Genomic DNA, 26,853 nt, shown 5'->3' with positions numbered 1-26,853 from the left:
TAGCCATGTACTACTTCGTACACTGACGTCAGGAGGGTTGATGGGCTAAGCGAGACGCTAGACCATATCCAGTAAGAGGGGCAACTTCCGTCGGAGTGACTGACTGTAACTGTACATTGAGGAGGAGCACGAGGAAGGCCCTGAATTTTTTTTTTTCTCTCTTATTACGCTTCTAGGTGGGGAATGGCATTGTCCAGTAAGGTGAGGGAGGGGGACTCAAAGTGACAAAGGCCTCCATGGATGCAAAGTGACTCGTATCCGTAAAAGTCATCGGAGGGCTGTTTGCTCCTTTGCCATCACGAGTATACCGTCCCATCTGAGACTCTGAGTTTATTTGTGCACGGGTATTGACTTGTCCTCAGCTTTGGGGGATCTCTACGCACTACTGCCGGAGCTCGGTCTCTACTTTGTTTCGCCGTTCCCTTTGGACACTCACTCTTTCGACGCAGCAGCTCTACCTGGTATCTTTAACCTGAGGTGAAGATAGTGGGGCATCCGATCCAGGAACTGTCAGTCATACAAAGTGTATTCGCGCGGCAAGTACGCATTAGAAGAGGAAGCGCAGACTCTTGTCTTATGTGAAGCAGTGGGATTCGACAGGGCTGATGAACTTCTGAACTGAATAGTCATTCTTAGCCCCTTAGAGACAAAAGCAACATGGCCTCCAACAATGAGGTACCCAAGACCTGCAAGGTCATCATGGCCGATACTATCGCCAAGGGCTTACTGGCCGAGGTGAAAGACACCCTCAACAAGATCCAGGGAGATGTCGACCGCAGACCCAAGCTAGCAGCCTTTCTGGCCAACGATGATCCCGCTGCTCTAAAGTATGCTGAGTGGTCACAGAAGACATGCCAAGAGAAGTGAGTATATATTTACATAGTATCCGAATCGTTTCACGCGTGTTGCCTTTTTGGCGTCTGGAACGTGCCCGAACTAACCTTCCCGGAACGCACCCAGCGACTTTGACTTTGAACTTCGCCAGGTGGACAAGGAAGAACTCGAGGAGAAGATCACCGAAGCCAACCAAGACGACTGCGTGGACGGGATGATCGTCTACTATCCCATCTTCCCGGGGAACCCGACTCACGACAAGTACATCCAGGAGACGGTGTCGCTGCAAAAGGATGTCGAAGGTCTCTGCCACAAGCACTTGTATAATATGTACCACAACGTCCGCTTCCTCGATCCGCCCCACAACCTCAAGAAGTCGATCCTCCCTTGCACGCCGCTAGCCGTTGTGAAGATCCTGGAGTATCTCCAGATCTACAACCCGATCCTTGCCTATGGGAACCGACTGTACGGCAAGACCATTACCGTGATCAACAGGTCCGAGGTGAACGGAAGGCCGCTGGCGGCGCTCCTCGCCAACGACGGTGCTACCGTCTACTCGGTAGACATCACCGGGGTGCAGCTGTTCACCCGAGGCCAGGGCATCAAGCAACCGCGGCATCAGGTCCGGGATAAGGAGGGCTGGGGTCTGGAGCAGTGCCTTCCTCACAGCGATGTCATCATCGGCGGTGTCCCGTCCGAGAACTACAAGGTGCCCACGGAGCTCATCCGGGAAGGCGCTGTCTGCATCAACTTCTCGTCGTTCCGCAATTTTGATGGCCCGGCGATCAAAGAGAAGGCATCTATTTACGTGCCTTCGGTGGGCAAAGTGACCATCGCGGTGTTGCTGAGAAACTTGGTGGTATGTTTCCTACTCGTTCCCCCCTTTTCCCCCGATATATACTTCAATTGATGGAGAAATTGATGCTGACACGGGGTAGCGTCTGATCGCGAATCGCCCTGCCACCAAGGAAGACGGCACCGAGGACCCCAGCATCGCCCAAGCCAAAAGCGAGGCCTTTACTGAAGGTTGAGAGAGTTGGTCGCTTTTTACGATGCTTCATCGAAGAGTTAGAAATTTCAGTGCCAGGGCGTTCCAATTCTGTCGGGGATGGGATATACGGGTACAGACCTGGCAGCATTTGATACCTAGGATTGGCGCGATGGTTCGATGGGCTCTCTGATTACTCGGAAGCCCAAACACTTTGTTTATTCACTCTTCTGGCTCCTGCTCGACATCGATGTCCTAAAAGAAAACACAGCCTGAAGACGCTTTGCTAATCATGAGTTGAGGAAATCAGAGGAGGAATATTTCTACACGTGCAGATCATGCAGAAGTTAGGTAGATACTTAGTTCGAAGCAAGCCGTTCCACTTATGTCTACCTATTGGCCGGATGCCAGATCAGGTTCGAGTTCTTCCTTCGTAATGAGGGGGGAGAACTCATCAATCTTGTTCCCCGGTATCCTGTCCCCAAGAAAAGCACAGTGGACAGACGGACCTGCCCTTAGTCGTCCGTACGTAACTCAGGAATGATGACCAGGTTTCAAGAAAATGACGAACAAGAGTGCAGGAACGAGCGAGTCGCTTCGTATAACCGAATCTAAGAACCTGGAGCCCAAAAGAACTAATTATTATTACAGCACTGAGCACTGTGAAAGTGGTACCCCGTGGGAGAGAGACACAAGAGCCGACGCTACCTGTAATAAACTTGGTTCATGAACAATGGTACTCCCAACTTCGTAGATACCTCACATTTGTACTAGTATCCGTAGTACCTTACGTGTACGAAGTAAATTACTTCGTAACTCAGGTACCTACACGTAATAAGGTAGGTTACAGGTACCTCCTAGATCCACTTAAGTGGGCTAGAAGCCACCGACTCCGAGGACCGACTCCTCTAGGGATAACAAAGGCCCAGACAGCTTCCAACATCCATTCCTCCCTCTAATAACACCTCCATACCTGCTGCATCGCACCCATCTGCATCCGGACTCATCCCTCCTGTCGGTGTCCGCCGAATTGTCTCGCCTTTACAAGCATTGATTCGACCCGGATTCGCCTTTTCTTTTTCTTTTGATCAGCGTTTCCCTCCTTCCCCTTGCGTCGCACACCTTGGGCGGGCAGGAGGAAAAAAAAAGACGGAGAACGGAAGTACTGACAGCGCGTCGTTCGTGTCGCGCCTTGGACTTGGAGAAGTCAACTCGAGTATTCAAAAAAGCAAGGAAGGAGAACGTTGGAGAAACATCTCTCGCAACAAGATCAAGCAAAAAAAAAAAATACAATAAATGACCAAGACCCCTGACCAACTGACCTTGGGAATAAGTTGACGTCCTCCCCTCCAGCAACACACTTAACGAACAAATTCGTCTATCTGCACCTAATAATTGATGAATCCTCCCACCGGCAGCACACCGTCAGTTCCGCCAGACATTTTGGTCTTTCACCGGTAGTGTCGACTGAATTCTCGTCATCACAGTCATTGCGACCTGCCACTCGGTCCAACCCTTTCTTCCATTCGACATCCATTCTACCCCATTCTACCGACACACTCTGATCGATCGAACACAATCTGTCGCATTTTCCCGAATTTGCTGGTTTGCGCCTTTGCGCCGCTGCGCTACAGGCGCGTGGGACACCTAGGAAGCAGAACACGCGACACGACCGTCCGAGAGGAAGAGTACAGCCGAAGCAATGGCGACCCACGCGGTCCACGCCCGTCAGGGCTCCAACAACAGCTCGACAATGTCCATATCGTACCCTCCAGCGCCCGGCTCACCTACCTTGACCAATCCCGACATGATCTTGCCCGACTATGATGATACATGCTCGCTAGAGCGCTCAGAATCACCACTTACCATGTGGAAGAACGCACAGACAACCGACCTGCAGTATCATCCTTCCCTCCAGAATCCCTACATCGCAGGGCCCGCCACTCCTACAACCCCCATCATTTACGGCAACGGCACCATGCTATCAGATATCGGGGAGGTCACTGAGGTTGAGAGCACGCCGGGGAAACCGCTGCGTCCCAACTCACCTCGCTATATCAGCGGTCGAGGCCGAAACGACAGCGACAGCGAGCTCGATGTGCCGGCACGCGCCTCCTCACCCACCAGGCGCCACGACGAGTTGAGGAAGCGATCAAAAACCCACTTGAACAGGAGCAACTCGACCGGGTCCAACAGCACCGTCACCACGATGCGAGACCATGCCGATCATTTTGCCGATTTTGACGACGTTGTCAGTGTCGACGACAGCAATTTCCAGGGCGACGACGAGGAGAGTATCGCAGAGTCCACCGCAGAAGACATGACAGTGCGACAAACGAAATTTCTGCCTCAACCTCACGGCGCAGGATTGGATGGTGATAATAGGCATTCGACAGTGTCCATCGGCGAGAGGGCCGAGGAAATTCTAGCTAACGCTAAGATGCGTCTTACCGTACGTTCCCTTCCACCCCAAACCCCGGCGGGATTCACGCCCGGCAAGTAGTCGGCGTCTGAGTGCCTGAACTAACCTTTTCATTCTTTTCAGACGATGGAGGGCAACTTGACAAGAGCGCGAAGCTCTCTACACACAAGTTCCTCGTCCCACTCTTCGATCGGTTCCGCCACACCTTCTCCCCCAATGATAAGATCCATTTCCTCGGCTTCCCCAGACTCCGCTCCGGGACGCACAATTCTGAACGACAACCTCAATCCCGACCCCTCCGGCGTGCCGACTCGGAGATCTGCGAGTGCGCTTGGCGCAGCCGGAGGCTACCGCCAGCCATTATCCGGCTCGTATAGCATGGGTGATCTTGTCGGAGGCCATTTACGTGGGAGACCCCCTCACCACTACGTTGATGGAGGGCTAGAACCGCTAAGCGAGGACGGCTCGGGGTCGGACACGCGTCCATACCGGGATAGTGCAAGTACGGGGAATCTCCTCAGCCCGACATTCGGGGCCCATAGGGACAGGGAGTGGATCCGAGCAACATCCGCGATGCAGGTGCGAGATCTGAAGGACCAGATGCAAGATCTTAAGGGCAAGATATCATCCCTGCGAGAACAGGCCCGTGCCGACACCATGAAGCGGAGAAGCCTGCAAAGTCTGAGAACGCCGAGCCCTTTCACCCATGCCCAGGTCGATCAATGGTACGCCGCGCCTACGAGGCTCATCAAGCCTAGTGTTGGAGTCGCACCTCTGGGCCGCAGCCCCTGGAACGGCGAACTCGAAAGCGTCGATGGCGAGGTCCCCAAAAAGGATGACAAACCGCACTCACCGGAAGCTCAAGTGATTCAAGAAACTGTGGCTGTCGGGGAGACACGCGATACCGTCGAGGCTCACGACGCGGAGAGAGCCTCTGTGATTCAGGATTACGACGCGGAGCCGGGTATCAGCGAGGATGCGGCCGCTCGGGGGACCGTCCATCAGGCGAAAGCCAGTGGAGACGTCAGTGACATCGATGCGGGGGAGGACGATAGGGAGGACGATGTGGAGGACGATATCAGCGATATGCGAACTGAAGACGGATATGAGGACGCCGACCAGAACTTGGCCGGTAGCGACCTTGAAAGCGCCAGCGGAGATTCGCTTTACCATGACGCTCCCCAGGTGCCTATTTCGCACGAAGACCGTGAAGATGCGTTCGATTACGAGCACTTCTTCTTGCATAGCGCCATGGGATCCTTCAGCCAGCACGGGCTGACTCGAAGAGGGAGTTCTAGCAGCTATACATCTGAAGAGTCGGTCGAGACAACGCGGGGTCCTGTCGTTGAGACTGAGCCTGAAGTCGGGGGTACCCATGGGAGACGAGGCAGTGGCGACACTATCGCGACCATGGATACATTCGAGACTGCCACAGAGGGCCGATCCAGCCGGTTAACGAGCGTAGAAGACGACGTTTCTGGGCAAGCTGACCAGAATGTTCAGAGCACCGGCTCTCGGTCGAATACACCGCCCCCGTCGACACGGTCCAGCTCTAGCCGCGAAATCCGCCATGGAGAGTTGCACCACGACCCGGCTACGCGGCAGCGGGCTAGTTCGGTGATTTACTCGCGGCCGTTCAACGGCTCAAACACGACTAGGAACCGGCCTTCCGTGTCATCGTTCGACTCGATGGGGACGCAACGCAGCTTTCCCCTGGTCAGTAAACCCAAGGTCAACGGCGTCGGGGTGCTCACGCCGCAAGGCACCCCGCAAGGCACCCCGCAAGGCTCGCCGGACCAAGCGCTCAAGAATGTTTCGGACAGCCTCATGAGCGAAACGGCCAGCATTTGCGAAAGGGGAGGTGGTGTCGGCGGTTCGACGGCCATTCAGCAGCTCCCAAGGGATGACCGGATTCTGGTCGAACGCCTCGTGGCCAGTCTGGGCAGATGCGTGCTGGCTCTAAGCGAATCGGGGAAGGCCTCCCCCGAAGCACGGATGTATAGACGGCGGATCCTCGAGGCGAAACGTCTCCTGGACGGAATGGACCCTCCGGCTGGCTCACTCTGAGACGAATCCCCTTGACGACCATGCCCTCCGTCACTCCGTCAGCAGCTCCGGGTTGCTTTTACACCTTGGGAGTTTCTTGCCTTTCTTTTCTGTTTGTCTTGCCAGATGCCCTAGTTCTGATTCCCGTGCTCCTGCTTGTTAGAAGGCTACGTTAGCCACAGCGGGTCTTTTGTTTTCTTTTCTTGTTCTTGTTTGCACGCCGGACTGATAATGTTAAATGTCAAATGAACCTGTCCCATGGGGCTAGAGGGAGAAGGTCCATGGGATGATGTTTGGGGCAAAGAACCAAACTGGAGGTGCAGGAACACTCCGTTGGACGACGTCTTCTCTCTTTCTCCGTAATTTTTCCTTCCCTTTTCCTTCCTTTTTTATTCTATTCTTTTCTTCGATACCCTATCCTCGTGCCGAGTCCCTACCCAAGCGATAAGGGTGTTCAGGACCTTGATTCTTTGTATTTTACTCCTCTTCGGCCTAGGTCGGCCCACTTCATGATTCTTGGGCGGCAAGCTGTATTCCCAGCTGTATATATATTTGCTCCTTTTAATGGTTGTCCTGCATCGACTGATGATATACTGGACGGTGTGACGGTGTACATGATGGGTCATCGAGGGGCGGGCATTATGTGGTTGTTAATGTAGATTGGGGGTTAATGAGCCAAAGGAAAAGACCTTTAATCACTTATCTATGCAATGGTGTCTGTCCCATTAATCCATTGAGTGGTAAACCGAGTTACAGTCAAGACAGAAAGGGGCAGGATGATTCACAACCAGCACAGCAGAGATGTATCAAATGCCAGTTGAAGGTGAACTTCTAACGTTGTCTGTTCTTCTGATGGAGGGCTTATTAAGCGCAGTGTCCCTCCGTACGAGTTGACGGGACGTACGGAGTACAGTGCCTCTGTCTCCCGTCGATTACCTTACGAACGCACCAGGTGCGTACAGGGACATCCCGGGCCCACATCGCTTGCATCTTTAGGCTCGGCAGATCAAGGAAGTACTTCGTACTGGCAGAACCACGGACGCACTGTACGTATTACGCAGTGAGCATACGAGTATCATAAGCTCTCCAACATAGGGACAGTGTATACATATCCCCTCACACAGTGCCACAAGCACCGGGCCTACGCTCCGGCGGTCATCGCGACTTACTGGACGCGATATTTCTTCGCACTGGGTCTCGGGGATTCAATGAACAGACTAATAGGGCAGAATGACACTGCTGGACGGGTATTGAGCATGGAGGAGACGTCCCACCAGCTTGGCGGGGAGGATTAAGCAAAATGCTCAGTACTGGCACTGTGGACGGGACGGAAGTACAGGTAGGGGACACTCACCGGGGAGCGGTCTGTCTTACTGGGGGGAGGGATTCGAACTGAAGATCAGCTTGTTATGCACGATTAGAAAGAAGTGCCTTGTCCCCCTTTTCTTTCTTTGTTAACCCTTTCTTATTCTTCTTCTTTTCCCTCTGATAAATCTCTTTCTGTTCCTGCATATTTCCTTTATACTCGTACCAGTTCAGGCCTTGTCTAGCAACTAGCAATTCGACGACAATCCGGAGACAGAGATTTAGGTACGGAATATATTTTCTGTCCGACGCGCACGCAGCATTGGTACCATGGATGTAACGGATTATTGGCTTGGAGATCGGCTGGCCGATTCTGGTGAGTTTTACTTGTCATTGCAGTTAATCGTCTTTGGCGTGGTGGTGTTGGTGTTGTGTCGTTCAGTTATGTGGTACAACTGTCCGTAAGGCAAGGTAAGGTACCTTAAGGTACGGTACGGTCCAAAGCTGGCGCCTTATCAGAGTCCACCTGCGGGGCCTTATCGACAGCAGACCTCTGCCACGAGGAACTTCAGGACACCACACCCAGAATCAGACCCAATGCTGCCATCCACGAACCTTCACATATCCTCCCCCCAACAACACGTCAATCACCCTTCCCACGAAAGCACAAATACATGGTTGGACGTCTCGAGATCTCAAGAGTTTTTGAGCTCTCTCAGCCATTCTCCATCCTACTTCAACCCCCCTTCCCGACCAAACCCGAGCACACCGACTCCGTTCGAACCCTTCAATATCGCCGTCTCTCTCCCCATCCGGACGAGACAAATAAGCGAACAACCACGCACCGACCCAGAACCACCAGCACCAGCACCACCACAGAACATAGCACAAGATGCCGGTGTCGCAAGCCAAAGACGAACCCTCGCTAACAACACTCCTGGAAGGCCTCTTCTCCCCGGAGACCCTCGACTTCATCCACAAGACGACCCTCCACCCGCACTCCCCCGTCCAGATCTTCAAGCGCCACAGCGCCGTCTACCTGCAGAAGATCCTCACCGTAGCCTACGTCTTCTTCGCGCCCATCATCGACGCCATGTTCGCCGTCCTGTCGCGGTCGCCCGAGCTCGCCTCCCTCGCCGTGTTCGCTTTCTCGTTGGCCGCCGCCTGGGTCGTGCTGGGCTGGATCCGCCGCCTCGCCGCCTTCGCGACGCGGCTCGTCCTGCGCGCCGTGTTCTGGTCGTTCGTCATCGCCCTCGCGTCCGTCGTGGTTAGGAACGGCTTCTACGAGACCTTCAAGGACGTCGTCGTTTTCGGCGGGAAGGTCGTCGGCTTCCTCGCTGTTGCGAAGGACGTTTGGCTCCGCGAATTTAGGAGGTATGAGGAGGAGGCTAAGGTACAGGGACGGAGGTGAGGATACGAACACGATGAAGAACGAATTCCCGCGGAGTCCCCGGTGGCTGGGCTCGACCAACACGATTTTGGGGCTTCGTCTTTTTTGTTTCTTTTTTTCTTTTTTTCTTTTTTACACTTTTGAGAAGGGATAGCCAGCAGCATGTTCACAGTGGAAGTATACTGTATGAAATAGGGCTCGGTTTCGGGGCCAGTAAACTACAGGGATGGAAAAGCAAACTGACAAAGATTGGATGGTTGGCAGAGGTGCATTACTTCCCGCAACACGGGGGGTCTAAAGGAGTGACGCGATGCACTAAAGCATGCGGTCGGATTCCGGACTCAACGGCATTGGACTGTTGAAGAGCTTGGGTCTACAGGCCCTGTGCCGCGAAATACAACTAGCTACGGACGACGTGATACGGGAACATGAGCAAATCTCATTGAAAAGACGTGATGGTATTTTGTTTTGTGGTGATGTGTCCCCATGTCCCACATTCACGATGGCAAAGAAGAGAACAACATGACCTTCCTGACGCCGTCGCTATGCAATTGTGATCTTCTCCAAGCCCAACATTTGATACAAATCCACTATAGGCTGTGGAGCCGGTGTAGCTCAAGAGCTTCAGAATGTGTTGAGCATCTAGCTCTCCTCTGGTGGCTCCTCGAACTGGTCATCCCCTAGTTCTTTGGGCTCCTGCGCCTCGTGATATTGGATAATGTCGTCGATGTAGCTCAAGATGGCGGAGACGCTGCTCTCATCAGACACATCGAGCTTCAGGTAGTTCACCATGCTAAAATTCTCGATTAACCCTGCCACGGCCCGGTTCAGCCTCCTGAAGCTAGCCCCGCGCATGATTAGGTCCCGCTCGTGGGCGTTACCGCTCCCGTCGTCTTCGTCCTCTGTCGTCGAGCGAGGCTCGCGGCCGATTGCGCCCGGTGCCGGATCATCGTCTAGCAAGGTGGAATCCGGCGTAAGGAAGCGGTTCAGGTCCTTCCTGCGGACTTGGTCCTTGACGAGATCCATCTTGGAAAGAACATTGAGGTGAGGTATCTCCAGCATGATCATGGCACTCATGGCGCTGAGGCTGCCGGCGAAGAACTTGGCTCGATCGACGACGAAGGTAGCTTCGAGGAGGTATGTGGCGCAAAGACGGATATCGAGTGAACCAGTGTGGCTCAGGAAGCGGGCGAGGGCGGGGAGGATAGGGATGTGCGTGTAGAGCTCGATCTGACCGGGCATGTCGAAGATGATGAGGTACTCTTCCGTCAGGGAATCGAGGGCTTCGGTAAGGAAGTCAAGATTCTCCATTAGGAACTCGAAGCAGTATATCAGGCCGCCATTGGGGCCGAGCCCTACCTCCTCCATAGCATCCTTGAGGGAGATGAGATCTTTGATGTCGAGGTCGGGCTCATGGTCGAAGGACTCCGCGGCGGGATCCAGGTTGACATAGAAGGCAGAGCGTCGATTGAGTGTCAGGTGGGTGATGAGGGCGGAGCAGAAGGTGGACTATAGAGAAGAAGAGAGCATCTCCGTCAGCGGACGAACCTGCGAATGTTGGACGAAACATAAAAGATTTCTGGAATTCCTCGTACCTTGCCTGCCCCTGCGGGCCCCATTACCATAACGCCGAACTTGCTCATTGTTGGAGTACGGTTGAAGGATTGTCTACTTCGTAGGATTGCTAACGATACTGTGTGGCTTGGGCGTCCGGGCCAACTACATTAGCCCCCAAATCTGTTGGTCAGGAGGCCTATTGGTAGGTTGGCAGGCAGGTCGACATAGGCCGGTGTCAGATCTTCCGCTACCTATCCGTAAGGTAAGGTAAGGTATGGAATGAACTGAGTTATTCGGAGGTGACACCCTGCAGCCCGCAGACCAAATGGGCACAGATAGACAATGGTATTATGGGAGAATGGATGGTTTGGTATAAAAGCCAGCGGCCAATGAAAGATTCTAGTATAGTGGAATATAGACAGTATTAAGACGCCTTGGCCGAGGGAATCAAATAACTGAAGATCGAATTGCTCTCAAACTTTCTGGTAGGTCAATGGAGTAGTGATTGGTGGCTGCTTGCGCGACAGGCAGGTACGGAATCATCATGTCATGAAGGGCTGGGGGAAAAAAACCAGCAGCCCCTCGTGCACGGACAGGTCGCGATAAGCAGATGCCCCCGCATCCAACCTCCTAGGTAATCATTGCAAAGTTACCCTACGGAATGAGTTGATGGATTTACCCAGTACGTACCTACACGTGGGGAAGGCGGTGAGATAAGGTACAGCGTGCCTTATGTGCCTCAAAACTCGGGTCCATTTTAGCCAATGGCGCAATTTCTAAAGTGGGTCGTAAGTGAATTGGACTAGCCGGGAGTAAGGAGGGGTTCTGTTAAGAAGTACAGCAAGTGTGCAGCTATTCAGCTATTCCAGCGGTGGAAACTCAGTTCCCCTCTAACAGAGTTCCGGCGACCGGACCCTAGGAGATGTACCTAATACCCCTCCATCAACAAGAGATGCGCCAGGAGCACCCAAAAGCTTTCTCCTTGTTCCGGTCCCTGTCGCTAATAAGGAAGATTTCTTCCCCCACCCCCAGTTCGCTTTTTTCTACATCTCCTCAAACCGGTGCCCCTCCCAATTGCCTTTAAAATCTCAGGATCCCCTTTCTGCCTCGTCCGCCTCCTCCTCATTATATCTCTCATTCTGCACCTTGCGCCCCAAATCTTACACGTGTCCATACACTTCATACCAGTGTCGAGGGCATCCTTCTTGCTTGCTTTCCTCCTCCTAATCTCTCCTTCAACGCACACGTCAGCCCTTCACCTTTTACGCGTCGTTTTCTCTCCTTTCCTCCTCCCCCCACCCCCCGCAACTTCCTCTTCGGACATATTCCAAGATGTCTTCCACCAACGGCACCAATGGTATCCCCAAGCACAGGGAGGGTACTTTCCTATTCACCGTAAGATTTTCCCGTGCCCATTCGTGCCTCCATTGCCAAAGCGGCGTTGCATCTGCTACGCCGGAGTAGCGGAATGCAAACTAATCTCTTTTTACATAGTCCGAGTCTGTCGGTGAGGGTCACCCCGACAAGATTGCCGACCAGGTTTCCGATGCTATCCTCGATGCCTGCCTTGCTGAGGATCCCCTTTCCAAGGTTGCTTGCGAGACCGCTACCAAAACCGGCATGATCATGGTCTTTGGTGAGATCACCACCAAGGCCAAGCTCGACTACCAGAAGGTTGTCCGGGAGGCTGTCAAGGGTATCGGCTATGACGATTCCTCCAAGGGATTCGACTACAAGACTCTCAACCTTCTTGTCGCCATTGAGGAGCAGTCTCCCGATATCGCTCAGGGTCTCCACTACGAGCAGGCCCTCGAGCAGCTGGGTGCCGGTGACCAGGGTATCATGTTCGGCTATGCCACCGATGAGACTCCTGAGCTCTTCCCCCTGACCCTGCTCCTGTCCCACCAGCTTAATGCTGCCATGGCTGCTGCCCGCCGCGACGGGTCCCTGCCTTGGCTGCGCCCCGATACCAAGACTCAAGTCACCATTGAGTACAAGCACGACAACGGTGCCGTCGTTCCCCAGCGTGTCCACACCGTCGTTGTCTCCGCCCAGCACAGCGCCGACATCACGACCGAGCAGCTGCGCAAGGAGATCAAGGAGAAGATCATCAAGAAGGTTATCCCCGCGCAGTACCTCGACGACGAGACCGTCTACCATGTATGTCACTGCCATTGCCCGCCTTTCAAGAGCATCTGAAATGTCTAACGTTTTGACAGATTCAACCTTCCGGCCTCTTCATCATTGGTGGCCCTCAGGGTGACGCCGGTCTGACTGGCCGTAAGATCATCGTCGACACCTACGGTGGCTGGGGTGCTCACGGTGGCGGTGCCTTCTCGGGCAAGGACTTCTCCAAGGTCGACCGCTCGGCCGCCTACCTCGCCCGGTGGATCGCCAAGTCCCTCATTGCCGCCGGCCTGGCCCGTCGTGCTCTCGTCCAGCTTTCGTATGCCATTGGTGTTGCCGAGCCCCTCTCCATCTACGTCGACACTTATGGCACCTCCGAGAAGACTTCGGATGAGCTCGTCGAGATCATCCACAAGAACTTTGACCTCCGGCCCGGTGTCATCGTCCGTGAGCTCAGCCTGGACCGTCCCATCTACCTCCAGACTGCCAAGAACGGCCACTTTGGCACCAACCAGAGCTTCACCTGGGAGCAGCCCAAGCCCCTCACCTTCTAAGGGGTTTCCGCCGAGGCTTCATCGGGGAGCGTTCAACAAGCTTTCCGTTTCTGCTATGAATAGACGATCTCATCTTTGTTTTTTTAAGACGACTTGGGCAGGTTATCAAATTCGGCGTATGGTTCTCAACGAATCCCAGATTTTAGCCATCTAACGGCTAAGGCAATGGCATGTTCTTGACTTTTTTCTTGGTTCCTTTTTTTTTTTTTTTTTTTTTGCAACGAGCGGCGGGGCAAAAAAACTTTCGGGAGGAAAATCACATCGGACATGGATCGGAGTGGCGGCGTCTTTCAACAAAGACATAACGGAGCGATTCCTGCATTTTCATCAAAACCAAGCAATGCATTTAGCATTATACCCATTCGCATTGTCCGGATGGGACAATACACAGGAGGACATGGTACATTCGGCGTTAACGGGGAAACGAAAGAACTTCAACGGTCTTTTCTTTCCTGGTTATCCGGCCGATATTTTTCAGTCAGGAACTCGGCCGTTACGGAAGGAACTATTGGAGACGGCTATGCTTGAGGCACGCTGGCGAACACGTTTGGGTTATGGCGGTGGTCATTTGTATGGCCATAAGCAGTAGTAGTGCCCTTGCTAATATAAATGTCTCCGAATAATCCGTCCCACTCTCGTCGTGTTTTCTTCCTCTCTCTGCGATACCCGCCTCCGGCCGGTTGTATAAAGACTAACAGAGAGGTGTGGGACTTTTTTTTTCTCCTACGAGGCTAAGCGCCTCCCCCATCCCGGTGCCTCTCATATCGTCATACCATGCCTTTATACTGACGGATGAGGCTGGGAGATCTGAGGCATCTGAGGCTGGTCTCCGTGTATCCCTTATTCCTATGTTTGACTACCGTCGTCAACGCATGTCGCTCCTACTCCCTGATGAAGGTGGTGCAAGGTTGCTTTGAAGGTTTCAACTTTCAATGTAAGCGAGAGGAGTAATTTGATGGTGGAGGGTTGCAAGCAGAGCCAACATTGGTCCGACTTGCAGGATTGCCGCCCATCTAATGGGAGGGGACAAGGGAGGGCACATTGTCGGCGGAAAGGAGAAGAAGAAGAAAAATAAGGGAGAGGGCCGTGCCGGTTCTATAGTTGTCACGGCTGGGTGTCATATTGATGCCCCGGGTCGCTTTTTACCTACCTAGGCTCGGGTCATGGTGGGAAAGAGCCCCAGTGCATGCCCGAACCGCCGAACCCAAGTCATACAACTTGATACAAAAACGTCCTCCTTGTCTTAGATAGGATAGGTGGGAACGGTGATAGCCAGGGAAGATGGAGGTTACGGTGTCTGGGCTGGCCTGATCGCGACATACATGATACCATGATTCCACGAACGACCGGGAAAGGGTGCTCAGGATCCCCCTATCAGGTAGAGGCGTTCCAGGAAGGAAGGACAATGGGCGCGCAAAGGAAATTTTGCGGCATTATTCGAGGTGTCGAGTATCCAAAGCAGAGACCCCTAGGATAGAATGAGGGAGATGAGAAAAAAGCTTGGGACTTGGGAGGAAACAACAAGTTTGTTAGTCATTAGTAGACAGACGCCGACGGAAATTTCCGATTGCCTTGGATGAAGTATTCGATCCCCAGCCGACCGGTCGTTCCAAGTGCATATTCATGTGGCTGGTCATCATCGAACCAACTTGCAAGGACTGTCGCTTGGGAGATTCCGAAAATCGAGATGAGGGCAGTGCGTGAAGCTTTCACGGTGGTTGTGCTGAGTCTGCATGCAGCATGGGCGAATTTGCAGCGTATTCTGTGAACAAACTATCACATGTTGCACATGGTAGTTATGGTGTGCCAGGTAGTGTCATAGTGGTGTGTTGTCGTGCTGTCTGCTGTCCCGGGGGAGAGGGTCGTGATCGCGTGCGAGGGCGGAGTTGTGGCACCTCATCCCTCATTTGAATGTCAAGAGGGGACAAGCATGCAGTGGAAATCTTGGGGTGAAGTGCATCAGCTCTTTCCCTATGAGAAAGGAGGAGGGGATAAGGAAACCTCCGAGGGTCGACTAGGGATAGAGAACGGCCGAGTCAGTAAACTGCAACGTCGTGAGTCAGGGACAGGTTGAATAAGGTAGGGGGGCACGTAGCTGAATTACTCCGTGCTCCCTTCTGCATTCGGGATAAAGTCAAATACGGTTATTTACTGAGGAGAATCGGGGATATGACCGAATGAATGGTGTTTTGGATGTGTGAGACACCGGGGGCTTGGGACCCGCGTCCGTCAACCCGCCTGCCACCCGGCCCCAGAAAGCGGGTCAAAGTGGACGGGTCGCTCATCGGGCGCTAAGCCGCTTTCGGGGGACAATAGATCCGAGCCCCACCGTACATCGACAACAATAGCAAGCTGTGACCCACCAACTGGGGGATCATGAACAACCCACCCGAAGTCCCAAGGTAGACAGACAACAGTTCCTCGACTTATCCTTGTTGGATGACGGGATGACGATAGCTATGGAACCATTGTGAGCCGTCTCAATTTGGTGCGCGTAGTGCCCTAAGGGCATCCCTTTACCGGCCGAGTGGATTGAACAAACACTAGGGACTCAAAATTCAGGATCACATTCTTCTTTGTAGCCAAAATCAAGGTGACGGTTGTTTCTCCTCACATGCGAACGGCATAACACCGAATACCCAACCTCGCAGGATGTACTCTGTATACACCGGCTGTTTGTAGTCTTCATAATACTTTCGTCCACTGCCTCTCCTCCAGGTTGTCAATAACAAGATGATCCCAGCCCGCCGCGAACCTATTTCTTCCGCCGTGCCCCCGCGACTCTAGCCTCAGATCCTCTTCCCATGCCACCATCGCCTTGCCCTAATATCTTTGACTAGTACTTCAGATCTGGACCTGAGAAGCTTATATATCATGATCCCTTCACAACTGAGGTCATCTTACTGCTGCCACCCATAAGCCGGTCAAGCCCATAGATCTATCTATCTGGTCAAGAGCCCCTCCTAAACTGCCGCCTATTTGCATGAAGGCCTCCATTGGCATCCAGTTTCTCGGCCAGCCAGGCAGTCAAATCTGCCAAGACGATATCTGAACCACGGAACCCTCTCCCCTTTCCCCCTCTCCCCTCTCTCCTCTCCCTCCCCCGACTTCTTCCAGTCGAACATAGCGTCTACGACGTCGATGATGTCTGCGACTCCTTGTCCCGAGAGGCGCTATCGCTCCCCAACTTCTTGCACAACCATGAGCTCCCAAGCGCAACAAGAACAGCATTGCCAGCAATCGCCATTACAACGCCAGCCCCAGACGTGCCCTCTGTCTCAGACTCAGACGCAACCTCAGGGTCAACCCCAGAGCGACTTAGTAGCAGGCGGCGGCATTCGGCCCGTCGACGGGGCGCCTAAGGAGGGCACCGAGGGAAATGGCCCAGAGCCCCCTCCAGCCTACACCCCGCCCATGCGCACCCGCCTGCAAGAGAACCTGGCCGCCGCGCTGCTGAACAACGCCGACGCCAACCTCCGCCAACTGGGCCATCGAATCCTCTCTGTCCCCGTGCCGTCGGCGGTCCTGCGAGCCCCTTCGCCCGACCCGGAGGAAGACACGCTGGAGGAGCTGTCGCCTATCAACCTGCGCATCTCCACCCGCGTCAATGTCTCACGCGACAACAACCTCATCGCCCTTCCGTATTTCCCCAGCGAACAGGCCGGGGCGACCGCGGACGCCATCGTCAGGGCCTTCAAGAGAAGCACCGTCATGGAAGGTGGGATCCCCATGATCGACCAGGACGGCCGGCCCAGGCCCGTCAAGATCGAGGTCGACGCCGGTATAACGGTGGAAGGGTCGTCCAACATTATCGGCACTGAGGCTATCATTGCCGACGTGCTTCGTAGCCGCATGGCGGCCCAGGCTCGGCAGCATCAGCATCAGCATCAGTATCAGCATCAACACCAGCACCAGCACCAGCACCAGCGGTTCGGTGGACCCGACGGCTCTGGTTCTACTGCTGCCGCGGGGAGTGCCGGTGGTAGATCTAGTGGGAATGTGACGCCGGGTAGACGTCGCAGCCTGGCCGAGGCAGAGCTGGCTTCTGAGCTCCCGGCAGCGAAGAGGTCACGAAACTCGGAATCACGATGACCTACCGGGCACACTCTGTCTCGACTTACCCCTTTCTCATCTCATGACCATATATTTGCCCATTTATTCACATCTTTATAGATCAGTCAGGACGGTCGATTGGTCTTGTCTTGTATTTACCTGTGTGGTCTCACTGAGGGACTCATCATCATGACTATCATGTAAAGACTATTTCCGCAACCCCTTTTTTCTTTTCTGCTTTCTTTCTCTGGCTTATTGGTTGGCCAAGGATCACGTATGACACAGGGAAGCCAGCAAGCGAAGCGAGATGCTTTTGTTCTGTCGGGAAGACAGAAGTTGCTTCCGCCCTGGGGGCGCCTTCTACTGGCGTATGTTGGGAAAAGGTGTTAGCTGCCATGTCATTGGGTCATATTATGTCGACGAATAAAAGGAGGAGGAGGAGAGGAGGAGGAGCTAGGAGCTTTGGCGCAAGTCGTCGTCTGTTTTCTGCCTCTTCGCTGCCAGGAGATGTTGGTCGAGCTGGAGTAACGATTCATGACAGATGCCTGTTGACGATGTAATTTGACGGAGGAGAATCAGGTCCGGCAGCCGGCAGGACTATGATATTGCTGTGCCTTGCCTTCATACAAGACCACGTTCAAGGCCACTTTGCGTCCGTCTCCTTAATTCGTCGTGAGAGGTCATGTCGGTGATTGTGACTGCTCTTGGTAAGCCCCAGCACGCTTAAAGGCTCGGATCTCGACCTAGGCCTCCTGAATCGCGAGCTCGCCGAGTCCGAGTCATCCCCGAACCACAAGTCCCAACCAACTGTATTCCGTAGGGCAACGCATGAGAGGATAGGGTTCAAGACCTGTGACGGACACGGCCAAGCCACGCAGCCCTCTTTTTATTATTTATTTTATTTTTTTAACCCCCCGTCTCCCCTTGCGACCGCCCCACGTCTGCTCGGACTTCCAGTGTCCGGAGATCCATTCATGCCTACAAGAAGGCATTCTCGCAACCGATCTTCCGTCGACCAGCCCCTGGTAACAATCAGGGATTGAAAGCGCCGTTGGTCTAGTGGTATGATTCTCGCTTAGGGTAACACCCAAAAGCATCGCTTGCGAGAGGTCCCGGGTTCAATCCCCGGATGGCGCCCATTTCTTTTTGATTTTTTTTGTGTTCAATTTCGGTTGTATTTTCCGTCTTGTGTTGTTTATTTTATTTTGTCCTCCGCATTCGTATTTCTTCTTTCGGACTCGGCGGACAGTCACAGAATGGATCCATTTTGTATCAGCTCGCATAACCAGTAGGTACTCCGTATGACATTGATACGAGTACGTACAGTCAGTGGGCAAAAGGAACGAAGCACTTTACACGCAAATTATTATGTAAAATGCTTCAGCCCTTTTGTCAGGCCACTGTACCTACCGGCTTGTGCCTGGAGCCCTAACGTTAATTCCGTCAATGATACCGAGAAACTCGTATCCGTACTGACATCTTCCCCTCTTCCCCTCTTCCCCCCACCCCGGGGGCTCAGCCTCAACTTCGAATCCGCACTCTGTACCTAAAGTAAGATGAGGGCAATTAAGCGACCATATCCGTCCTTCGAAATGTCTTACCGGTTCTTCCGGCGGCCAGACACGCAAATAAATGGCAATGCTATTCGAATCTGGCGCCCCAGGACATCGCTAGCTATTAATTAACCTGCATACCAAAGGATCTCCAAACCATGACGATTGCGCATCGTAGCCGGCCCATCACCACAGTCTAGACTCCAGCTCCTACTCATGTGGACCACTCCAGTGCCAGTTGCCGCTACCATCCAGCTACTTCATAGCGAAGCTACTCAGTGAAAAGCCCACCATCGCTTGGCTCTGTATTGTGCATTAGCTTGGAGCTCCCCTGTCATGTCACGCCCACAACACCCCCTCGGCCTTCTCACCGATTTCAACCAGGCTAAGAAGGGAACAGCCCCATGAATCAGTTGCGCTCTCGCTACACTTCCACTTGACGTGCCTTTCTTTTATACAAACATCTTAATCTAGCATTGTGTAATCAATTGGCAACGACGCAACGACGCAAAACGCAAAGCGATCCATCCTCGAACGGACCTCTCCTGCTGCCCCTCCTTTTAACCCCTCAATCATCTCATCCCATCTCCTGGCCCCCGTCTCCCCGCCTCGCCGTGCTACGTGCTACGCCGATTGTGGGACCTCAACATGCCCAACCTTACAGTGCGCAACCTCACGAACCTCCCGCTGACCCTCAAGCGGGCTGAGCGCTACGACAGCAAGGTCGTCAGGACGGGCGACGCCTTCACGAATACAATTACCACCATCACCTCCTTCCTCAACGCCACCAACTTCACCACAACCGAAACCCATGCCGAGGGGGAAGCCCGCTCATTCAAGGATGTTGACGTCAAGATCGAATCCTTCTCGGTGAAACCTACCGAGTTCTCCGCCCCCGTCCAGGGCAAGGATGTCCTCCGCCTCCAATTCGAATGCGAAGGCAAACGCTACGAGGTCGATGTACCCACCGCCACCGACACGTCCACTGTCATGAAGCGCCTCTCCAAGGGCGACAAGCGTGAGCTCACCGCAGTATACATCGCTCGCCACGACTTCTTGGCCATCCTGTCTTCGTCCGACCTCAGTGCTTGGATGAAGAGGCTCAAGGACGAGTACCCGCTCTCCCTCCTCTCCATCCCCGGCACCCACAACTCGCCCACCTGCTACACCGCGCTCCCTTCTGTGCGCTGCCAGGCCGTCGGCGTCTCGGAACAGCTCGAAAACGGCGTCCGCTTCCTCGACATCCGCGTCTCCGCCACCCCAGACAACGACAACCTCGCCCTCGTGCACTCTGCCTTCCCCATCTCCCTCACGGGGACCAAGTGGCTGGGCGATATGCTCGCCGAGATCTACGCATTTTTGGACCGCAACCCGTCCGAGGCCATCATCGTGTCCCTGAAGCGCGAAGGCACCGGCAAGGCCTCCGACCAGGACATGTCCCGCTACCTCCGCGACCGCTTCATCAAGGGCAACAACGGCAAGGACGCCAAGCGCTGGTGGACGCGCGGCCACATCCCCACCTTGGGCGATGTCCGGGGCAAGATCGTCCTGATGCGCCGCTTCAACGTGGCCGACTCGGTACGCAAGTCGGAGAACGACGGCAAGGGTTTCGGCATCGACGCCTCGGTCTGGCCCGACAACTGCGAGGACGGCAAGTGCGGCGGCGGCCTCGTGCGCGTCCAGGATTTTTACGAGATCGACCAGAGCACCAACATCGAGCGCAAGGTCGGCTACTCGCACGCCCAGCTCGAGCGCGCCGCCGAGCAGCTCTTCCGCCACCCGACCCCCAATGGTCCCGATAAGAGTAATGGCGGTAGCGGTAGCAAAAACAACAATGCCACGAAGCCGCCCCCTTTCTTCGTCAACTTCCTCAGCGCGTCCAACTTCTTCAACGCCACCTGCTGGCCCGAGCGTATCGCCGCCAAGGTCAACCCGTCTGTCGTGGAGTACCTGTGCATGCGTCACGGCGAGGAAGGCAAGGGGCCTAAGAAGCTCAAGGTCGGTGACGCTTGCACCGGCATCGTTGTTACCGACTGGGTGGGCGCCCACGGTGATTGGGATCTGATCCGGTGTATCGTTGGCTGGAACGCCAAGTTGCAAGCGAAGCAATAGAGCGAGCAACTTGACTTGAGGGAATACTGGCCGCGGAGAGTAGCAGCTTATGCAGGTAGGTGTGATCATGTCGGCGATTCTTTTTAGAGTCGAGTACATAGATGGACAGGTCTTTTGAATCAGGCCCACGGAACTTATCCATGACATACAGCGGCACAAGTGTGTGGAACTCGAACTCGGAATTATCCATGGATTTATTATCATCATTATTATTATATGACTATCTATATATTTGTTTTTTCACGCTATGTACCACGCTCCATGCATCGAATTGGATTTGCCTGAAATGAGTCCAAGTTAGCTGCTGGATAGATATACATATCTTCTTGACAGACAAAAACGACTCGAAATTCTCAATCAGTTCTCCAAGGTGAAACAAGTTTTTTCATCACGTTGAACTCAGCTAGAGCTAATATACGTGGATCATCATGTGAGAAAGGACACTCGTCCGACAAAAAAAAGAGATTGCCGCTTACCTTAAGAGGGCTGGCTCGACAGGTTGATACCAACCATCATAATCTACCTACTGAGAGGATGTCTGGTCAGCATTGCCTCGAGCATAGAGGTAATATTCGATGACAAAGTGACAGTGACTGTGAATAGATATGGATCAGTCATAACATGCCAGGACGGCGGCGACGAGGCTGGAAGGGTTGGAAGTACCTCAATAAGGTCAGATAGTGTTAAAATTGTTTCATGCCCAGCAACGCCGTAGCGAGCCAGATCAAACAGTGTGAATACATTTTCGACAGATCATCATTCCCTCCGAAGGGACACTTAAAACAAGACACGAATATGGTTTACCTGTCCACTAGTTAGTCTCATCTGCCTGAGGGAACAACCCTTGTCAAGATCATCTCGATAGGCAATGTGATAAACACCGCAATCAGCTGACGAATGTTCAACAAGAAACCGAGCAAAACAGCCCACCACGTGGTTTGTACGTCCTCGCTGCTACTAATGAGCGGTCAAACTCGGTTCAATTCTGTCCGCCTGTCGTTCAAAACTTCCTCATATGCGGCATGGGAGACAATTTGGAGCCTTCGAGATGAATAGATGGATGGTTACCTGAGCACTCGAGTTAGTTGGGAGGCTTAATCACACAGAGTGCGTGTAAAGAAGATGAAGCGAAAAAAGCTCTGGGTCAGACAAGGCTGAAACTTTGTGCACCGGATTCAACATTATATATTCTGCATGAGGAATCCCTGTGGTGTCGAAGTGATCATCATAAAAGAGCTTTTTGGGGGGGGGGGGGGGGGTCCTGTGTTTCTGTTCTTGGAAAACTGAGTCCGAGTGGGCTGCGACTAACCTTTTCAGCACACGGAATACGGAATGATACGGGTCAATAGGAAAGAGAAGTAGAGACCTGCAAACTTCTTCAAGGTGTTAGCATTGGATGGTGTATCCAGACTCAAAAGAATAGGGTGATAGCTCTAGTCAGGGTAAATTCTAGAGAATGGTGGTCACCATGTGCTGAGTCTGCTTTGGATTGTTCATTGTGATAGTCATCATGAAAGAGGCGTGGAAAAAAAAAGATGCAAAAAGAGCAAATCTATGCTTACCTAGAGTCCAATGCACTGTCCGCTGCGTTTGAGGTCGCGCAATGGACAGTGTCGCCGGCTCGTTGCCGGCTTGAGAAGAGAGCAAGAAGCTCTCGGGTTGTGTTGAAGGAGAAGTCGAGCTTGGGAAAATTTCCGCCAGCGAAGAATTTCAAGGTAAGGTAGGCCACTAGATGGAGCTAGTACCAAAGAGGCTAGCCCAAACCTAGCCGAATTGGCCCCACCCACCTAAGGTACCTGCGTGGCAGTGCAAAGATCCGGGATTACCTGTGGCAGATAGCCCTCTTATTATTGGTTCAAGTGAGATACAGTGTGGCGATGTAGATAAGATAATAAGATTGAATGTGGCAAAGTGCCCGTCTTATCGGCCCCGATAAGATGGAGATGACATCCGGGATCTTGGAGGCCTATTCTCCCCCCCTTCTTCCTCCAGGTACAACCCATCTGGCATTTCTTGATCTCTAAGGTTCTCGCCCAGAGATCAGAAATACAAACATGGCTGCATCCGGTGGTGCGTGGGCTCCAGTAGCCTTACGCTTCATCCGCGTAGCCACCAAGAACGCATCGAAGATGATACGCAACAAGCTCTCGTCGGGCGCTGTCAGGGTACAGCCTGTCCAACTCCGGAATGCATCTTCCAAAGGACAGCCGATTCACCCTGCTGCCTTTCTCCGCCAGAAGCGCTCTGGACGATGGTATTCCACTCAAACCTACCAAAATGCACAGAACGTGGTTCGGAGATGGATCTCCTCCGGGACTTCCGGCCCGGCCGCCCCTCGTTTCGACAGGACCAAGTTCCCAACGTCCAACACGGCTCGTCAAGTCGCTCAGGGCACAGGACGTGCTCCTTTTGCCAGTACACTCCGACCCAATCTGACGGGTGGCGCGATGCCACGCACGCAGGGCGGATACAGCATCGGCGGCGGAGCGCGGTACTTCTCGCACACCCCCGCAGCGCCGGCCCAGGTGATGCAGAACGTCGGCGTCGCGATGCGCGCCTTCCTCCTATCGGGGAAGAAGGCCCGCTTTGACGGACTCAACGAGCGCGGCGACAAGCGGTACAAGGCCGTCTCGGCGCTCGAGCACGAAGTCGGGTGTAAGATGGCCCGCCTCTCCCGCTTCGCGCCCGGGTCCTACGTCGACTTCCAGCTGAGCCCCACCATCACGGCACTCAGCCCGCTCGCGGCGGCGTTCCCTTTCCCCTCGGCGCCTGCGGCGATGGACGAGGCCGCTGCGACTCTCAACCAGGAGGGCTTCCTCGACGTCCTGTCGGAGGACTTTGGCCGGGCGTTGAAAGACTTGGCGACCATTTTCGCGGACCTTAGACGCTTGGCTGTCTTGGGAGACTTGCCGGTCACTTTGGAAAAGTCGCACACCGTTCGGGTGCGATTCCCGGGGGTCGACGCCGAAACGGCGGAGCGGCTCTGCGAGGACGTGGGCCTGCAGCGTGGTGTCATCTGCCAAGATGCCGACTTTGACGCTAGCGGCGGCGTTTCGATGGCGCTTCGGTTCCCGTTCGCACCCGACAACGAGGCGGCTGACAAGACCATCACGTCCCCGGGCGGCTCCACACGGTCCCTGTCTGGATACGAAGATGCCTTTGTCGAAGGGGCCGCTTTTCAAGATGAGGTCGAGGATGGTATGTTTGGAGACGGCTTTACGGAAGCGGAAGTGGCGAAGAATCCGTGGCTCTCTGACCCTGAACCTGAAGGGTACGAGAGCATGTCTCCGTCGCCCACGCTCAGTTCGGGAACACACTGCTCGCAGGATTCTGACGGCGTAGAGGGGATCTACCGTTTTCTCGAGGAGTGTAACAGGGCACGGAACCAATTCTGAGTGGTAAGCGCCGCCTAATAACATGGTTTATTTGGGGAGAGTACTTGTGTCCGGGAGTTCGGTCGTGACAGTTACGTGGAGAAGATGAAGATGGAGGATCATGGCTTGTATAACAGATAACAGATACCACAGATATTTGGCTATGTCGAGTTTCTGGCCTGTAGCCTGCCTGCTCAATGGCATTTCTTTTCGTTGCTTTCCTCTCGACATTCTTGGTCACCATGTCCCGACAATATGATGAGTGACACTCGGTGCGAGGGTATACGTACCGAGGGTGGGGGTGTAGGTCAGAGCTCGAAAAAAGAATCTTGCTCTGACCAGAGCCAGCCAGAGGTATAATTACCTCAGCTGCTAACATGAAGTTCTAAGACTTGCGACAGTCTGACCAGTCGTCGGGCTCTGTCCTATAAAGCCTCGAACTCGGGTACACCGATCCAGGCAATTCAAGTACGTAGCCGTCATGTCCGGTGCCGGTACTCACAGGCAGACACACAGAAATTATCCGTTAGCGATCCCACAGTACCCAAAGTCACTGGACTTCGCGTTACTGGACCCCAGTAATCCCTGTCAGTTTTAGGCAGAAACACCCCTGAAAGCCCAGGGGTAGCGCGTCTCTACCGCGTCTTCCCAGAACAGGGGATTGGGGATTCGGCCCCTCCCCCTAATATACCTCCGCTTATTCGACCCCAATTGGGGTTGGCGCATTGGAGTCTCTGAGACGGTGAGGAAGTTCCAAGAACGCTATTCCTAGAGTAACACCGACACAACGAGGGGAAAACCACAAGAAACGGAGTCTGCACCTCGAGGATGAAATCCTTTCCGTCATGCGTTTCCCGTGTTTTGCAAGCAAGCACATCACAAGATCCAGGAAGCCAGGCAGAAAGCCTCTCCTGCTTGCCAACTCAATTGATGAATATAAAGGCACCTATCATTAGGTCTCGGACGTTGGATCCGGCCTCCTCTTCTCCTCCATCACAGCTGCCCTCTCGTCATCAGTCTCTCTATCAGTCTCTCTACCCGCCCAATATTCCTTGCAAGAGCTTCTCTTTCCGGGCCCCCCTTTGGTCTCTCTTGCTTTGAACCTCCCACTATCATTGCCGTTGCTTCGTCAAGTTCGTTTTTCCCATCGCATCAACATGACCACCGCCAAGGTGCACGTGCAGGAGCTTCCGGCTCCTTTGCCCCAGCTGGTCAATTATATCGCCGATCATCCTGAGAAGGCCGTGGCCGAGATCATCAAGCCCTACCGTCAGTACGAGGCTGCGCTGCGTTCCATCTTTGCCCAGGACCGCAAGAACCCCATCCTTGACGACCACCATGTCAATGTGCTACCTCTGTTCAGCGAGAACACCGAGAGGATTGTCACCCGCGCCCGGGATCTGGCTTCAGAGTCCCAGGCCGAGAAGGACCGTTACATGATGCCTTTGACGAAGGAGAAGCGCAGGGCTAATGGCTCTCCTGCCGTTGTCCAGTCGCTCCAGGAATTCCGCAACAACCTCAACATCTTCTCCGAGTCCTCCCTCGCCGATATGGACTGGAGCAACGTCGTCGCTGCCGGCTCTTCCGTCGTAAACTGCCTACTCCCCACCCCTCCCGAGTTCAAAGGCTCCAAGCGGAAGCTGCGTGAATATTACCACGAGAAGTACTGCCCTGCGTCCGACGTCGACCTTTTCCTCTATGGCCTCACCCACGATCAGGCCGTCGAGAAGATCAAGCAGATCGAGCGGGCTGTTCGCGACGCTATTCTCTCTGAAGTTACCGTTGTTCGTACTAAGCACGCCATTACCATTGCTTCTCAGTATCCCATCCGCCATGTTCAGGTAAGATCTCAGACACACGCAACTTTCACTCCGTCCGCCCTTAACGGGTTCAACGTGGTTTCTAACGAGCCGGTGAAAAACTCCAGATTGTTCTTCGCGTATACAAATCTGTCAGCGAGATCCTGACTGGCTTTGATATTGACTCTGCTGGAGCAGCGTACGACGGCAAACAAGTATGGGTCACGCCGAGAGCTTTGGGGAGCTTCATCACCCAGGTCAACCACATTGACCTTACCCGTCGAAGCCCTTCATACGAGAATCGTCTGTCCAAATATAGCCACCGTGGATTCGAGGTAAGAGACCATACCGTCCTGTTCCTGGCCGTTGCTCCCCCGCTGACTGACTCGAAACCCAAAAGGTATACTGGCCAGAACTGGACCGTAGTCGCCTAGACCCGACCATTTTTGAACGGAGTTTTCAGAGGACACTTGGCCTTGCGCGCCTCCTTGTTCTAGAGCGGCTGCCCACTTCCACTGTTCGAGAGACATACCTCAACCAGCGCCGCCAAGAGAGAGGACGCCCCGGCTTGAATCATTCTCGTCAGAACCGCCTCTACGGCAACATCAAGGACGACCACGAGGACGAGGTGGCTGATTGGGTCAACGAGCAAGAAGTGTCCAACTACAATACCTTCACCATACCCTACGGTCCTAAATTCCACGCCAAGAAGATTGAGAAGCTCTGCTATACTCGAGAT

The 26,853-nt window shown here is 53.8% G+C and overlaps 8 protein-coding genes and 1 non-coding gene across 9 annotated transcripts; 8 read left to right on the top strand and 1 right to left on the bottom strand.

Moving 5' to 3' along the window:
• Positions 1 to 467: 467 nt before the first annotated feature.
• SODALDRAFT_328960 (methylenetetrahydrofolate dehydrogenase) lies at positions 468 to 1,803 on the top strand. Its single transcript, XM_028610814.1, has 2 exons — positions 468 to 863; positions 961 to 1,803. The coding sequence occupies exons 1-2, from the start codon at positions 658 to 660 to the stop codon at positions 1,742 to 1,744; spliced, it is 990 nt and encodes a 329-aa protein (XP_028463397.1). The 5' UTR covers positions 468 to 657; the 3' UTR covers positions 1,745 to 1,803.
• Positions 1,804 to 3,524: 1,721 nt separating this feature from the next.
• SODALDRAFT_320888 (hypothetical protein) lies at positions 3,525 to 6,311 on the top strand (the record flags this gene model as incomplete). Its single annotated transcript, XM_028609574.1, has 2 exons — positions 3,525 to 4,274; positions 4,368 to 6,311. 2 exons carry the CDS (start codon positions 3,525 to 3,527, stop codon positions 6,309 to 6,311), a joined length of 2,694 nt encoding a protein of 897 aa, XP_028463396.1.
• Positions 6,312 to 8,171: 1,860 nt separating this feature from the next.
• On the top strand, positions 8,172 to 9,447 carry SODALDRAFT_328957 (hypothetical protein). Its single transcript, XM_028610813.1, has one exon. It carries the CDS (start codon positions 8,488 to 8,490, stop codon positions 9,004 to 9,006), a length of 519 nt encoding a protein of 172 aa, XP_028463395.1. The 5' UTR covers positions 8,172 to 8,487; the 3' UTR covers positions 9,007 to 9,447.
• SODALDRAFT_317157 (hypothetical protein) lies at positions 9,198 to 11,093 on the bottom strand. Its single transcript, XM_028609329.1, has 2 exons — positions 10,581 to 11,093; positions 9,198 to 10,494 (listed from the first exon to the last, which is right to left on the bottom strand). The coding sequence occupies exons 1-2, from the start codon at positions 10,626 to 10,628 to the stop codon at positions 9,628 to 9,630; spliced, it is 915 nt and encodes a 304-aa protein (XP_028463394.1). The 5' UTR covers positions 10,629 to 11,093; the 3' UTR covers positions 9,198 to 9,627.
• Positions 11,094 to 11,675: 582 nt separating this feature from the next.
• Positions 11,676 to 13,501, top strand: SODALDRAFT_328955 (methionine adenosyltransferase). Its single transcript, XM_028610812.1, has 3 exons — positions 11,676 to 11,937; positions 12,037 to 12,702; positions 12,762 to 13,501. Exons 1-3 carry the CDS (start codon positions 11,875 to 11,877, stop codon positions 13,221 to 13,223), a joined length of 1,191 nt encoding a protein of 396 aa, XP_028463393.1. The 5' UTR covers positions 11,676 to 11,874; the 3' UTR covers positions 13,224 to 13,501.
• A 2,923-nt stretch (positions 13,502 to 16,424) lies between these two features.
• On the top strand, positions 16,425 to 17,315 carry SODALDRAFT_320884 (hypothetical protein; the record flags this gene model as incomplete). Its single annotated transcript, XM_028609573.1, has 1 exon — positions 16,425 to 17,315. One exon carries the CDS (start codon positions 16,425 to 16,427, stop codon positions 17,313 to 17,315), a length of 891 nt encoding a protein of 296 aa, XP_028463392.1.
• Positions 17,316 to 18,321: 1,006 nt separating this feature from the next.
• Positions 18,322 to 18,413, top strand: SODALDRAFT_t190. The gene has a single exon. It is a non-coding gene; the product is annotated as a tRNA-Pro (tRNA).
• Positions 18,414 to 19,477: 1,064 nt separating this feature from the next.
• Positions 19,478 to 20,941, top strand: SODALDRAFT_283691 (1-phosphatidylinositol phosphodiesterase; the record flags this gene model as incomplete). The annotated part of the gene is made up of 1 exon (XM_028608425.1): positions 19,478 to 20,941. The coding sequence occupies one exon, from the start codon at positions 19,478 to 19,480 to the stop codon at positions 20,939 to 20,941; it is 1,464 nt and encodes a 487-aa protein (XP_028463391.1).
• A 1,987-nt stretch (positions 20,942 to 22,928) lies between these two features.
• SODALDRAFT_328951 (hypothetical protein) lies at positions 22,929 to 24,518 on the top strand. The gene has a single exon (XM_028610811.1). The coding sequence runs from the start codon at positions 22,996 to 22,998 to the stop codon at positions 24,334 to 24,336; it is 1,341 nt and encodes a 446-aa protein (XP_028463390.1). The 5' UTR covers positions 22,929 to 22,995; the 3' UTR covers positions 24,337 to 24,518.
• The last annotated feature ends 2,335 nt before the right edge of the window (positions 24,519 to 26,853 follow it).

Source organism: Sodiomyces alkalinus, assembly GCF_003711515.1.
Source record: "Sodiomyces alkalinus F11 unplaced genomic scaffold SODALscaffold_11, whole genome shotgun sequence".
Lineage (NCBI taxonomy): Eukaryota > Fungi > Ascomycota > Sordariomycetes > Glomerellales > Plectosphaerellaceae > Sodiomyces > Sodiomyces alkalinus.
This window is presented reverse-complemented; position numbering and strand designations above follow the sequence as displayed.

Bases quoted from the DNA above. Each gene is read 5' to 3' on its own strand.
- SODALDRAFT_328955 (XM_028610812.1), top strand. From the start codon at position 11,875: ATGTCTTCCACCAACGGCACCAATGGTATCCCCAAGCACAGGGAGGGT. The intron at 11,938-12,036 runs GTAAGATTTTCC...CTTTTTACATAG, and splicing joins AGGGTACTTTCCTATTCACC to TCCGAGTCTGTCGGTGAGGG. The intron at 12,703-12,761 runs GTATGTCACTGC...ACGTTTTGACAG, and splicing joins ACGACGAGACCGTCTACCAT to ATTCAACCTTCCGGCCTCTT.
- SODALDRAFT_317157 (XM_028609329.1), bottom strand. From the start codon at position 10,628: ATGAGCAAGTTCGGCGTTATGGTAATGGGGCCCGCAGGGGCAGGCAAG. The intron at 10,495-10,580 runs GTACGAGGAATT...TCTTCTCTATAG, and splicing joins GGCCCGCAGGGGCAGGCAAG to TCCACCTTCTGCTCCGCCCT.
- SODALDRAFT_328960 (XM_028610814.1), top strand. From the start codon at position 658: ATGGCCTCCAACAATGAGGTACCCAAGACCTGCAAGGTCATCATGGCC. The intron at 864-960 runs GTGAGTATATAT...GAACGCACCCAG, and splicing joins CAGAAGACATGCCAAGAGAA to CGACTTTGACTTTGAACTTC.
- SODALDRAFT_328951 (XM_028610811.1), top strand. From the start codon at position 22,996: ATGGCTGCATCCGGTGGTGCGTGGGCTCCAGTAGCCTTACGCTTCATC.
- SODALDRAFT_328957 (XM_028610813.1), top strand. From the start codon at position 8,488: ATGCCGGTGTCGCAAGCCAAAGACGAACCCTCGCTAACAACACTCCTG.